The sequence below is a fragment of the Euleptes europaea genome, chromosome 5 (genome assembly GCF_029931775.1).
Source record: "Euleptes europaea isolate rEulEur1 chromosome 5, rEulEur1.hap1, whole genome shotgun sequence".
NCBI classification, from domain to species: Eukaryota; Metazoa; Chordata; class Lepidosauria; order Squamata; family Sphaerodactylidae; genus Euleptes; species Euleptes europaea.
In genome coordinates, this window is record NC_079316.1 from 101,708,534 (window position 1) to 101,722,526 (window position 13,993).

Below are 13,993 nucleotides of genomic sequence, written 5' to 3' on the forward strand. Positions count from 1 at the left end.
AAAAAGCAACTCTTCTTCTTCTTCTCTTCCCTGTCCAGAGAGAGTAACTGTGGCCGACAGATTTATAAAAACCACGTATTGAGAAAGCTATTTTAAGAAATGCTTTAAAAATGTATTAAATTTACAATTTGCTCTTAAAATTACTCTGGCTGTATGCCCAAGCAAAAAGACCTTAAATCCTCTCAGGCTAGGGTAGCCAACTCCAGCATGGGAAATTCCTGGAAATTTCAGAGTGGAGCCTGTGGAGGAGAAGGAGCTCAATGGGGACGTGACACCATAAAGTCTGCAGCTGCCATTTCCACCAGAGGAACTGATCTTTGGGGCCTGGAGATCAGTTCTTATTCCAGGAGAACTCCAGGCCCCACCTGGAGGTTGGCAACCCTTTCTCAGGCTTTTTTTTTTTTTACCAGAGTTATGTGTAATTTCTTTCTCAGTACTATTTCCTCTTTCACATGAACCATGATAGAAACATGTTGTTGTTTGGGCAAGTATTAGGGTTGCCAGTTCTGGGCTGGGAAATACCTGGAGATTTTGGGGGCGGAGCCTGAGGAGGGCAGGGTTTGGAAAGGGGAAAGACTTCAATGCCATAGAGTCCAATTGCCAACGCGGCCATTTTTTCCAGGGGAACTGATTGCTATCACCTGGAGATCAGTTGTAATAGCGGGAGATCTCCAGTCACCACCTGGAGATTGGCAACTCTAGCAAGTATACATAGCAGATAGAACCAGTTAACAACAGTTAAGTTGGCCTAACTGTAGTCATTTCATATGTAGATCCAGGAAGGTGGCTGACTGGATATGATTATATTTTTGTGTTCCTTATTTTACATTAGGATAATATTATTTATGCTGCTTTTGAGAGGAATGTATTAACTGCTATTTCTGTTGAAACTTTTATGCTTTATTAACATGCCTTTCATTGCTCAATTTATTGTAAGCCACTTCGAACACGATAGGCAGAGAAGCATCTCATACATATTTATTTCTTTAAATAATTTATATGTAATGCGACCCGGGGGGGGGGGGGGTTCTGATTGTCAGCCCTCTCTGAAAGGTGCCTTTGCTTTGAATGGCCTGAAAAGTAGCTCCTTTGGATGCTCTAAAGGCAAAACAGAATAAATTCCTGTCATGCTATTCAGTTTAGGCTTGGCCGATGCATTCAACTGAGGTAGATGAACCTTAGAATGGGCTAGTCAAAAAGTGCAAGAGTCCAGTAGCACCTTAAAGACTAACCAAAATATTTTCTGGTAGGGTATGAGCTTTCGTGAGCCACAGCTCACTTCTTCAGATACAGCTAGAATGTGAATCCATCGGTCTTTAAGTAGAGGAACAGTATGTAAATGTGAATAGCAGGCTTGATGGGATTAGGTGTGATATGCAGAAGAGTCTGTGATGTCCAGGGGAGAGATGGGTGTGGAGAAATCAGCATTGGTAATGGGCCATGAATGCAAGGTCTTTATTCAGCCCAGGTAAATGCATTGACTTTAGTTTGAATATCAACTGTAATTCAGCAGTTTCTCTTTCCAATCTCCCTTTAAAATTCCTTTGTAAGAGAACTGCTACTCTTAGAATGGGCTGTACAACTTCAGAACTGCTGGTGGAAAAACACATTTTCAGTGTTTCCCGAATTAAAAACACCCTCCAAATAAAAATGAGGACATCTAGGGGGGAAAGATTCTATTGTGATGCTAGTTTTCCATTGACAGAACATTATTAATCTAGAGGGGCTATAAAATGTCATCCCTCTGTTGCATTGTGAAGTGGCGCCGTTCATTCTAGCATCTCAGCACTCTGCTGCCTCATGACCGCCTCGTACGATGGCATATCCGGACCTGGCCTGAGTGACGATCTTGACCGAACGTGATGATACTGGTCTCCCTGATCATTTACAAGGAGTGTTAGCTCACCTAGGGCTGCCAACCTCCAGGTACTAGCAGATATCTCCCGCTATTACAACTGATCTCCAGCCGATAGAGATCAGTTCACCTGGAGAAAATGGGCGCTTTGGCAATTGGACTCTATGGCATTGAAGTCCTTCCCCTCCCCAAAACCCGCCCTCCTCAGGCTCCACCCTCAAAATCTCCAGGTATTTCCCAACCTGGAACTGGCAACCCTAAGCTCACCTGTATTAACAACTCAGGTATTTCCAACCTGAGACGGCTGGTCAGATATATTAGTATTGGTGCCAAAATAGGCTCTCGGCCTTGTGTGTGTATTGCTCCCAATTTACTCCACCAGTTGGACTCCAGAAATAGAGGGAAAAGGTTTAAAAATTGGTTTATTCTAACAAAGGGCAACTCAGGAGATTCTAACAGCAGAGGTCTGACGCGCAAACATTAGCTCTGCCCTTTTATACCATGTTCACAAAGAGGATCACAGGTTTTACCAAGTCCACCTTCTTTTAGCCTTATTTGGCTATGTTAATATAAGCACGCGCACACATATTCTTATGTCCATATTGGGGTGGTGATCACGCGTTGTCCGGATGATTTTGCTCTTAACAATAAGCAATTGTAAATTGTAGCATCTTCCATGTACTATGGAACCAACCTCCCCTCAGCCAACTAGTACACTGAGTATTTTTTCTCTAAGCTCGCTAATTTTTAGATAACCATGTCATCCGGCACATATTTTCCCTGCAAGCATGGAGCAAAGACTAGGTTGTGCCAATTTAACCTTCAACCCAAGATGGCTGTACTGTGGCCTCTTTACTACGGCATTATTTGTTTATGTTATTTATTTATTTATTTCAATTTATATACCGCCCTCCCACTGCAAAGCGGAGCTCAATTAATAAACAACTAATAAAATACCTTTCCATTTGCAATAAAAATACAACAAATGCAATAAGAACAATTTGAAGGCAATGTAAATAAATACAATAAAACCACAGTTTAAAACTGCTGACAGTGATGAGGCGAATGAGCTACACACAGCAAGGAATGCTGAGTCAGAAGAACAAGCAACAGCTGGTTCACCCGAGGCCTATTTAAGCAGGCACTTGCATCCAGGCCAGTATGGGAACAACCTGTTACTATCACCATGTGTCCTCTTTGGAGTCCGATATTGTCTGATCCTCTTGAGGCTTTGACCTTGGAACAGACTTTTGACTTGGCAGTTAGACTTCACTTCTGATTCTGACTTTAATCCCAGACTTTGAACCGCCCAGTATCGACCCTTGAACTGCCATTTGACTACGCTACCCGCCTCTGGTCCTCAGGTCTGCTGGCATTCAAGACAGCCCCTGACACTGCACGTAAAATTTCATGAGTGTTCCCCAAAACGTGGAAATTGTAAGGTTGCCATATTCACTTCTATGCCCGATGAGCAGTATAGATGTTAAAGGGCTTAACTAACTACACTAAATTTTCCCCAGAGATTTGCTGTGGTCAGCTCCAGAAATGTGTTCTGGGGTTTCATGTTTACCACTTCAGATCAGGACCCCAGCATGTGGGGAGAAGGAGGTTAGACCTTCCCGATGCACAATTTTTCCTGATCTGAAATGGCCCCAGGGAGCCACTATTGGTAGGCTTGCCAGGCCCCATAGCTCTACCGGTAGAAGCCTTGCGGGGCCAAGGTGCGCGATGCATGTGCACGCCTGTCACAGCACGCACACGCACCCGGACGCTCTAGTGATCTTGGCCAAAACTCTATGGTTTCCACAGAGTTTTAATCGAGGTTGCCAGAGCGTCCGCGTCACTTCTGGGTAAACCCAAAAGTGACACATGCGCTGCATGTGTGCGCGTGTGCATGCACTGCCCGCCGGCCCTCAGCTGGTCAGCAGGCACCCCGGTGGATCGGCGGGATTTTACCAGCCACCACTGGGCACTTGGCAACCCTAATTATTGGCCACGTTTCTCCCCCCCTTCAGTTTAGCATTGCCATAACAACCATTCATTCCACTGGGCATTACATGTGATCAATTTTGAAACGCAGCAGAATTCATATTCAGCATTGTTGCACCTGCCAGTCTGCAGAGGAGGATAACTAGGTGTTAGACTCAGGCGTCTGGCCCTAGCATCCCAATAAGCACACGCGCCCAGGCAGGTAATCCTAAGCAATGCTATTTTATTAGGAGCAAAAAGACAAGATTAAAAGAAGCTGACTGCTTTACACGCAGGGAAGGCTGCTAATGACTTTCGGTATGCGAGGTACAGGTTAAAAGCATTCTAGGCAGGGAAAGCATAACAGTGAAATTACTTCGAGATAGTGAATCCCAGGGAGAGAAGTCATAACATCATACATTTGAGATAATCTGAGGAACCGAAGCCAGCCCCAGGCCTGCACATGTCCTAAGCCTGTATTCCAGGAGGTAGCACGGACCCTAGGGCTAAAAGAACTGAATTGTAAGCGGGCATGGAAATGTCAGCTTGTAAAACATCGGTCTAGCTCACCATGGCACAGCATGTGTCAAATTTTAAGTATGTTAATTCTTATTGTGAGATGTAGAATGGTACGGTATAGTCAGACCTTATCAGATATTGGAAAATAAGTAGGGTCTATACTTGGATGAGGGACCACCGAGGAAGACTCTGCAGAGGAAGGCAATGGCATACCACGTCGGCTTCTCGCTTGCCTTGAAAGCCCCTTGCTGGGGTCACCATAAGTTGGCTGCAACTTGTTGGCACATACATACAATTCTTATTGTAAACTGAGTTTTGGAATTTCCTTGTTTGAGAAAGGAGAAGTTGCTTAGTTAGAGCCAGCGTGGTGTAGTGGTTAACAGCAGCAGTTTGAAGCGGTGGAGTCTGATCTGGAGAACCGGGTTTGATTCCCCACTCCTCCACGTGAGTGGCGGAGGCTAATCTGGTGAACTGGATTTGTTTCCCCAGTCCTACATGTGAAGCCAGCTGGGTGACCTTGGGCTAGTCACAGCTCTCTTAGAGCTCTGTCAGCCCCACCTACCTCACAGGGTGTCTGCTGTGGGGAGGGGAAGGAAAGGTGATTGTAAGCCGGTTTGATTCTTCCTTAAGTGGTAGAGAAAGTCGGCATTATAAAAACCAACTCTTCTTCTTCTTAGTTATCAGACCTTTGGCTTAGGTGGGGAGTGGCAAAATCTTATTTTTTCCTATCCCTTTTCATGGATGTCCATCAGGACTCCTGTGTGATAGCAAACATGGGGTTGAGGTCAGAAGTACACCTTGTAGGGTTGCCAACCTCCAGGTAGTAGCAGGTGATCTCCTGCTATTACAACTGAACTCCAGCCAATAGAGATCAGTTCGCCTGGAGAAAATGGCCACTTTGGCAATTGGACTCTATCGCATTAAAGTCCCTCCCCGTCCTGAACCCTGCCCTCCTCAGGCTCCACCCAAAAAACCTCCCGCCGGTGGCGAAGAGGGACCTGGCAACCCTAACACCTTGTGTGCTGAAAACCTTTCACTTATGGCATGGGGTGGATTAATATTTAATTAGTTTATTTTTATTTGCAATATTGCATTACTACAGTGTTACACCCATATGATGTTACGCATTTGCGTAACACCGCCCTTTTTTAAAAAAAACCTTATTCCACCCATCCTCACTCTCACGGTTCCCTTCCCCAGAGAATAGGTAATGCTACTCCGGCTCTCAGGCTGCATCCTCTGCCTTCGGGTGAGCCAACAGCTGCCTTTTTTATTTAGGGAAACGTTTCTCAGAGAAGGCTTCCTTTACCAAATGTGCATGTACTCATAACTTGCCCTTATCTCAGTTAATCATTTAAACAGGAATTTTGAATGCTCATAACTTGACGGACACAAGATATGTTTTCATCAAAACAGCAAGGGCAGGCATAGTTAGGCATGGTTCGCCTTAGCCCAATTTGTCAATTCAAGGCGGGGCGGGGGATAATCAAGCTGGTTAGTAGCTGGTTAGTAGCTCAGTTTAGTAGTCACTCTGCTAACTGTAATGGGTGAAGATGAATAAAATATTAAGCATATGCTTTTCTTGTAACCGTGGGCCCCGTTCTTAGCTACACTTTTCACTGTTATCAATAGGACGGGTATGATACCTGAAGCCTGGACAAATGCCATAGTGGTTCCCATATTTAAAAGGCTTTTCTTGTAACAATGAATCGTAGCTTTCCCTGATCAAAGGCACTTCCTCATCTCAGAAAGGCACCCTCTCTTGAGATTTGAATCATTATTATGTATTTAAATGTAACCAATTCATTGATTAGTGTGCACATTGATTAGTGTGCACATTGATTAGTGTGCACATTGATTAGTGTGCAGGTGACTAATCAGTTAGAATTGAACAGATTAGCTGCACAAAGAGTCATTGGTTCTTCACTAGATAAGGACACAATGGTTTTATGTATCATTTCATGTTGTAGGCAGCAATTGCGTGCAAATCCCACAAAGCACTAAAACTCTCTGGGTGACCTTGGTCTCCAAGTAGGGTAGCCAGCTCCGGGTTGAGAAATACCTGGAGATTTTGGGGGTGGAGCCCGAGGAGGGTGGGGTTTGGGGAGGGGAGGGACTTCAAGGCCATAGAGTCCAATTGCCAAAGCGGCCATTTTCTCCAGGGGAACTGATCTCTATCAGCGGGAGATCAGTGGTAATAGCGGGAGATCTCCAGCTAGTACCTGGAGGTTGGCAAGCACTATTTCTTAGCCTAATCCAGAGATTCCCAATGTGGTTCCAAGGGGACCGTGGAGCCCCCGGACACCTTTCCTGGTGTCTTCCAAGCGTTGCTAGAAAGCGGTTGGGGCCCTGTGGGGCTATTGCCCAGCAAGACTTTTGACTGGTCATTGGAGATTCGATTGGCGGTGCAGATTTAAAAAAACACATTGCTTTGGCAGCAGCTGCCACCACTACGCAAGGATCTTCACTCTGTGACTGAAGATAAGCTGTGGCAACCATTTTGTGGCTGGCCCCACCTCCTAAATCGGCCATTTTGTGGTTCTGCCCATTATGCTGTGTCAGAATTGCGGAGGTGCTCACAGACTTTAAAAGGTTGGGGACTGCTGGCCCCATGAGCCAGACTCATGGGATGACTGTGACAATAAGTGCGATAAGACTGGATAAAAAGCTTGATTGTGGAAAAGAAGCCCTGACCTGGATAGCCCCAGGCCAGCCTGATCTTGCCAGATCTCAGAAGCTAAGCAGGATCGGCCCTGGCAAGTATTTGGGTGGGAGACCTTCAAGGAATACCAGGGCGTGACGCGGAGGCAGGCAATGGCGAACCACCTCTGAACGTCTCCTGCCGTGAAAACCCCACCAGGGGTCACCATTAAGTCCGATGTGACTTGACGGCAACAACAACAAAAATGGAAAAGAGCAATAGATAATAGGATTATATGCAGCTTACAGACTGTTTGGTTGCTTGAAGAAATACCTGAAGATCAAACTTGTGCATATATATGCTGTCAAGTCACAGCAGACTTATGGTGACCCCGTAGGGTTTTCAAGGCAAGAGACGGTCAGAGATGGTTTGCCATTGCCTGCCTTTGCGTCACGACCCTGGTATTTCTTGGAGGTCTCCCATCCAAATTCTTGCCAAGGCCGACCCTGCTTAGCGTTTGAGATCTGACAACGTCAGGCTAGCCTGGGGCTATCCATGTCAGGCTCCTTGCTTGACAACCCTTCTGTTTTTGCAATTTCAGGCATGTAGTAAAATCAGAAACCTAGTGAGCTGCTGGTGGCTTGTTTTTGGCTTGGTGAATCACAAGTGGCCTCCGGTGTATGCACAGAGTGCGTCTTCATTCTCTTTGCTGTCAGAGAAATCCCTGTTAACTTTCCCTCTACGTGCATAACATCTTCAACAGAATAATGCCTCCCTGATTCGTATGGAGTTCTGGGCGTAAACCCAAGCCACTGCGAATACATTAGAGTTACTGCATTAGGATGCATTAAATTAGAAGGCACATTTCTGCAGTTAATATAGAAGGCATGTACAGTGCAATCCTGAACAGAGTTCGAAGCTTCTAAGCCCATTGACCTCAATGGATTTAGAAGGGTGTAACTCTGTTTAGGATTGGTAGACTATCAGTGCAGCCTGAAACATGGACAGATTTCTGCTCCTTCCCCTTTATCTGTTTCACTGTGCCCTTTGATCCACTCAAAAGGCTTGGACGTTAACACTAGAAAAAAATATGATGGTATTAATCAATATTGTATAATGCGTCCTGTATATTTGATACTCTCCTCTCTTACATACATCCAAATGTATTTGAAGCATGTTATAGCAGAGTTGCCCAGCGATGCAACTTCAGACACCCTGCTATTGACAAGAGAAGATATTAAAAATAAATGGGGATTGCCTTTTCAATTTTTTAAAAAGATTGGTTAGTGTATAAATCATCTATATTGTTTCAGAAAAGGAGCCCTGAGTCCGAACAGGGGACCTTCGGAGCCTAGAAAGGTCTGTTATCCTCCCAGGGGGCTATATTAGACCTCTGAGTCACGGAGGTTTTGCATAGCTGGTGTTTGGTTGCAAGCCTTTTATGGACTCTCTCATCAGGGATATCAGTATCTGCATTATAGCTCCTATCTATTCTTAGGTGGCACTCCAGCAGGACTGACCAGGCAAGAGACAACAAAGATCATTATTTTAATGCTTTACTTTGAAACAGAACAAAAAAGAATCTGCGTTTTTTAAAAACCAGAAATACCCACCTCTTTCCTCTCCCCCCCCCTCTGTTTCACAGAGCCTTTTTGGGGTTCCTGGCGTAAAAGAGATATAAAATGTCTTACAGCGTGACGCTCAACGGACCTGGGCCATGGGGGTTCCGGCTGCAAGGGGGGAAAGATTTCAACATGCCCCTGACCATCTCCAGGGTAAGTGACGGCAGATCAAAAACCTGCTTGAATTTTGCGGAGGTGGGAAAGCAGCAGCTAGCCTGGTGGACAGACCCGGGCCGGCAGAGAGATTTTATTTGTATTTTTAAAATTATGCTGGGAAGTGAAAGAGGGCTGTGGGGAGGTGTAGGCTGTCACGTAGCTGTGAGAAATGCGGATGGAAAAGTGTTGGTGACTCAATGAAAACCTGTGGAAAGGGTAGGGTATAAATCTTTTAAATCAGTGGAGAACGTGGAAATCTGGGTAAGGAAGTTAATACACGCTGAGGTTGTACTGTTTTAGCCGATCCGTCTCCTTGTCTCGCGTCAAAATTTCTCTGTCTACAAGTGAATGGGAAACCGTGATACTAGTGCTTGGTTTTGGATGACATCGCCCTCAGTCTGCAAAAGTCCACGATGCCACAGATTGAATTGGAATGGGGTGGGCGCTACAAACAGGATGACCGAAAAATACAATAGCACTGAGTTGCCCATCATTTCTGCTTCCTCACTCTTGACCAATAGTGTCAATGTTACAGCCTGATAAGCCTTTTCTCCTTCTTCTATGGGGGGAGCCTCCAGTTATCAGTGCCAAAGAGAATGAAACTGTTCCTTGCCTGTAGGAGCTAGCAATGTTGGCTTTCTTTTTCTTAGCAAAGACATTTTAAAAAATGAATTTTAGATTCATCTTTAATTCAATTAATCAAAGGCCTCTGCGGTGTGGGAAAGAATACATTGCATGACCCAGGAACTGAGTTTTCAGCTAAAGTAATGTATTGCTTAATAATTAATTAACCAGCGTAATTAGCATCGACCGCTCAGTCTCTGGCATCTCTGTCTTCCACTTCCCTGAAGAGTTGTTATAAGGCTAACCAGAAAACTGCTGTTCTTCTCATGCCATCTATTATAGAAACCTCCTGAAATGATTCAGGCATTGCAAAAATCTGTCAGTCCTACTTGTTCTTGTATTCAAAGATGTACCGGAAATTTTGCTTCTCATCTAGATGCTTGGGGGCAGGTGTGTTTTTGCACACTTCTTTTCTGAAGTTGACTGGTGAATGCTGCCTCAAATGTAGCTTCAAACGGATAAGAATCATGCTAGATGAAACATATATTTGCTGTGTGTGTTAAGGACTAAATAATCTGATTCTGTGATATCATAAATTCCAGATATTAGGGTTGCCAGATCATCTATCTTGTCGCTTTTGGAGCCCTGTGGCTAGGGAAGACATTTAAAATATTTATATACCACTTTTCTGATAGATTCAAAACAGATTACTACATTGTTCTCCACTCCTTCACTTTATCCTAACAACTATAGCCCTGTGACATAGGTGCAGCTAATCTCCAGGTGGTGGCTGGAGATCTCCTGGATTACTACTGATCTCCAGGTGACAGAGATCAGTTCACCTGAAGAAAATGGCCACTTTGGAATGTGGACTCTACGGCATTATGCCCTGCTGAGGTCCCTCCTCTCCCCAAACCCTGCTCTCCTCAAGCTTCACCCGCCCAAATCTCCAGGTATTTCCCAACCCAGAGCTGGCAACCCTGTCCAAGGTTCCCCAGTGAGCTTCCATGACAGAGTGGGGTTTTGAATATTTGTTTTCCCAATCCTAGTCTGATACTGGTTGTCCATGCTGTTTGTTCCAGCAGATTATAGTTGAATGTCAGGAAGTGGACCAATGGAGGAGGAGGCTAAGAGAGATCATAGATTATCCATACCTACAGGTCCGTTAAAGAGAGAGTCCAGTCTTCCATACTGAAAATCTTACAAGTCTGAAGTAGTCTTAACTCCAGAGCTCTTCGTTGTGTCTTTCCCTCCTATACATCCTCCTTCCCATCCCATTCTTCTGGTGTATTAATTCTGAATGATCAGATGTAGATGCTTATCGTATGTTTCAGCCACTTAAAACTTAAGGAGGAGTGTGCATGAAGAACTTCCTCTTGGCATTTAACAGTTAGGAAGATCTTGTAGGAAAAACCTGCAGGCAGGAGATTGGGTTCCTGATTGGTAGGATTGCCAGGTCCCTCTTCGCAACTGGCGGGAGATTTTGCAGGCGGAGCCTGAAGAGGGCGGGGTTTGGGGAGGGGAGGGACTTCAATGCCATAGAGTTCAATTGCCAAAGCGGCCACTTTTCTCCAGGTGATCTGATCTCTATCGGCTGGAGATCAGTTGAATTAGCAGGAGTTCTCCTGCTACTACCTGGCAGTTGGCAACCCTACTGACTGGGCCTGCTAGCAACTTTTTGGGGGTAGTATTTACAAGAATTTCACATTCCAAAGGAAGAATCTGCATGTATGGAACATCTTGTCCAGGCCAGATAGAAGCCCAAATGCTAGTTTAGAATATGGATTTTCCTCCTAGTTCCATGAGATCAGATGCTGCACTAGAACTGCAGCAAGCGGAAGGTATTGCTCAGTAGTGCTTGAGTACAATCTGGGGAGAGGCCGGTTCAAATCCCCACTCTGCCATGGAATCTTGTTGGGTGACCTTGAGCCAGTAACCTACCTCACAGGGTTCTATGTTAAAAAATCCATGTGGCTCTCCAAGTGCCTCTGAATTGAAGAATTTTGCAGTTACTGATAGGTCAGGGATCCAGTTTTGGTAATTTCTAACTAACATATGGTGTCAACACATGTATATAGACATAGGGACGACACAGGAGTCATCTAATGTTTGCAGGTAGTGGGCCTTCAAGATTAGTACATTAATAACTACAGTAATGAGCCCTTTCCATCCCCATTGATGGGTTCAGCATTTTGAAGATTAGTTCTGCAAATAAAGGCCCAGATGTTGAAGAAAGGGCAAGTTAATTTTGAGATACGTCTGAAATGTTCAAATGGGTGATAGACTGGCTTCCCATCAACAGAGCAAGAACTGCATTTATTCATGAGAGACGGCGAGTCCCTTATTCGTGATTGCAATCGGATGGGTTTCTGTCAACTCACTGAAAATACCTGGTTTTTGTAAACAGTTTTATAGGAACACTATGTATATATGACCTTTTCAATATGGTATCTGCTTTTTGATCTTTGCATACTTGTTTTCTGAGCTTTTCTGAGTTTCCTGTGTTCTTTTTTCTGTACGTGAAAATGTACTCTTTTCTTGGCAAAATTAAGCTACTGCTTTTGACTGTGCAGTAACCAATGGATTTGGGTGATATCAGAAAGCTATAACTTTTAATATCCCACTTTTATGTTATCCTCCCTATAAAAGGGTCATAAAAGGGACAAGGATACGTCCTTTCTTCAGGAGAGAGGTTTTGTGGGCTGTTTGTTATATAACCCTCTTATTGCAAATAAAGACACTGTGCCTTAAAAACACCTGCTACAATTAAAATGAAAAGAGACCTTCACAAACAGGCTCAAATTCATTAATTTCTGGCCATTGGAGGGATTTTTAAGTTTCTTTTTAAAATGTCTCCCATCGTAGTTGCCAGCCCAGAGTTGGGAAATACTTGGAGATATTGGGTGGTGGAGCCTGAGAAGGGCGGGATTTGGGGAGGGGAGAGGCTTCAATGGGGTACAATGCCATAGAGTGCACCTTCCAAAGTGGCCATTTTCTACAGGTGAACAGATCTCTTTCACCTGGAAATCAGTTGTAATCCCGTGAGATCTCCAGCCACTACCCGGAGGCTGGCAACCCTACTCCCAGGCAGTGTGAAGCAATGAACAGAGCATGTCATTTAGAGACATGAGGCCCAAGCGTTCAGAAGTGGAACCACTGGGTATCCCTTGGGAAGTTTTTCAACCTAATTTGCCACATAGGGAGTGTGTGAGAATGATACAAAAGGAACATGATAACCTACTTCAAGTTTTCAGGAAGAAAAAAAGATCTTTAAATATAATATTATCTTAACACAACGCATAGTTAAATTGTGGAACTCCCTGCCCCAGGGTGTGGTGATGGCTGCCAACTTGGAAGGCTTTAAGAGGGGACTGGACATGTTCATAGAGGAGAGGGCTATCCATGGCTACTAGTCAAAATGGATACCAGTCATGATGCATACCTATTCTCTCCAGGATCAGAGGAGAATGCCTATTATATTAGGTGCTTTGGAACACAGGCAGGATAATGCTGCTGCAGTTGTTTGTGGGCTTCCTAGAGGCACCTGGTTGGCCACTGTGTGAACAGACTGCTGGACTTGATGGACCTTGGTCTCTGTTGGCTGGAGATCAGTTGTAATAGCAGGAGATCCAGCATGGCCTTTATTATGTTCTTATAAGTAAGAAATCAGCAGGGATACCAGGGGCACAGAAGTAGGGTTGCCAGGTCCCTCTTCGCCACTGGCGGGAGATTTTGGGGGTGGACCCTAAGGAGGGCAGGGTGTGGGGAAGGGAGGGACTTCAATACCTTAGAGTCAAATTGCCAAAATGGCCATTTTCTCCAGGTGAACTGATCTCTATCGGCTGGAGATCAGTTCTAATGGCAGGAGATCGCCAGCTAGTACCTGGAGGTTGGCAACCCTACACAGAATGCCATGGGCCCTGGTAATCATGAGCACCCATGCAATTAGGAAAATTGTTCAATTATCAATCCTAAATGGTCACACACTTCTTCATCCATTTAAGTCAACGGGCTTAGAAGGGCGCAGCTCTTTAGGTCTGTACTGTGTAAGTATAATTTAGATATACAAGACTAACTAGAAAATAATAAAGTAGGCTTACATACGTTTCCATAATAAGATATCTATAAAATGTTAACATAAAATTTCAAACGCACAACATGTTAATGTAGAATTTCAAACACCCAGCAACTTCCTGTCTAACACAATTCTAATACTAAACCAGTTTTACTAATGCTAAACCAGGCAACCAGTTTTTTAAAATATTTGAGAATAATCTTCTGTTCCCCACATCAATTTATACATCGTAATCTAATCCATGAATGTGAAGAACCCACGCTTACACAACTTTGTTTTAGGTAAAATTGTTTCTTTCCCAAGAGTCTTGGAAATGTCATAAAATTTATCAAGGATTTATGTTCTTTTATCATGCTTATTTGGGCATATCCTGAAAGGACCAGCAGTCGACTGCGTGGAACTCCATAATTCAAAATATGATTTAGCACTTGTCTAGCTAGTATTCCTTCACCTCTCTAACACTTATCTGAAGTTTTCACTGCTATCTTACAAAATATCATTAGAGTAAGACTATCATCTGTCTACCAGTTTTTGAGGGTTTTCAATCAATTTTTTTTTCTGTGTATCTATTTAAGACATTTTCGCTTAGAGAA

At 44.2% G+C, this 13,993-nt stretch overlaps 1 protein-coding gene across 1 annotated transcript in view; it reads left to right on the plus strand.

Moving 5' to 3' along the window:
• The window catches only part of LDB3 (LIM domain binding 3), a 140,780-nt gene that overhangs the window by 11,709 nt on the left and 115,078 nt on the right, over positions 1-13,993 (plus strand). Inside the window, exon 2 of the mRNA XM_056850284.1 lies at positions 8,629-8,758. Coding sequence (XP_056706262.1) covers positions 8,666-8,758 — 93 coding nt within the window. The 5' untranslated portion in view covers positions 8,629-8,665. The remainder of the gene's footprint in view (positions 1-8,628; positions 8,759-13,993) is intronic.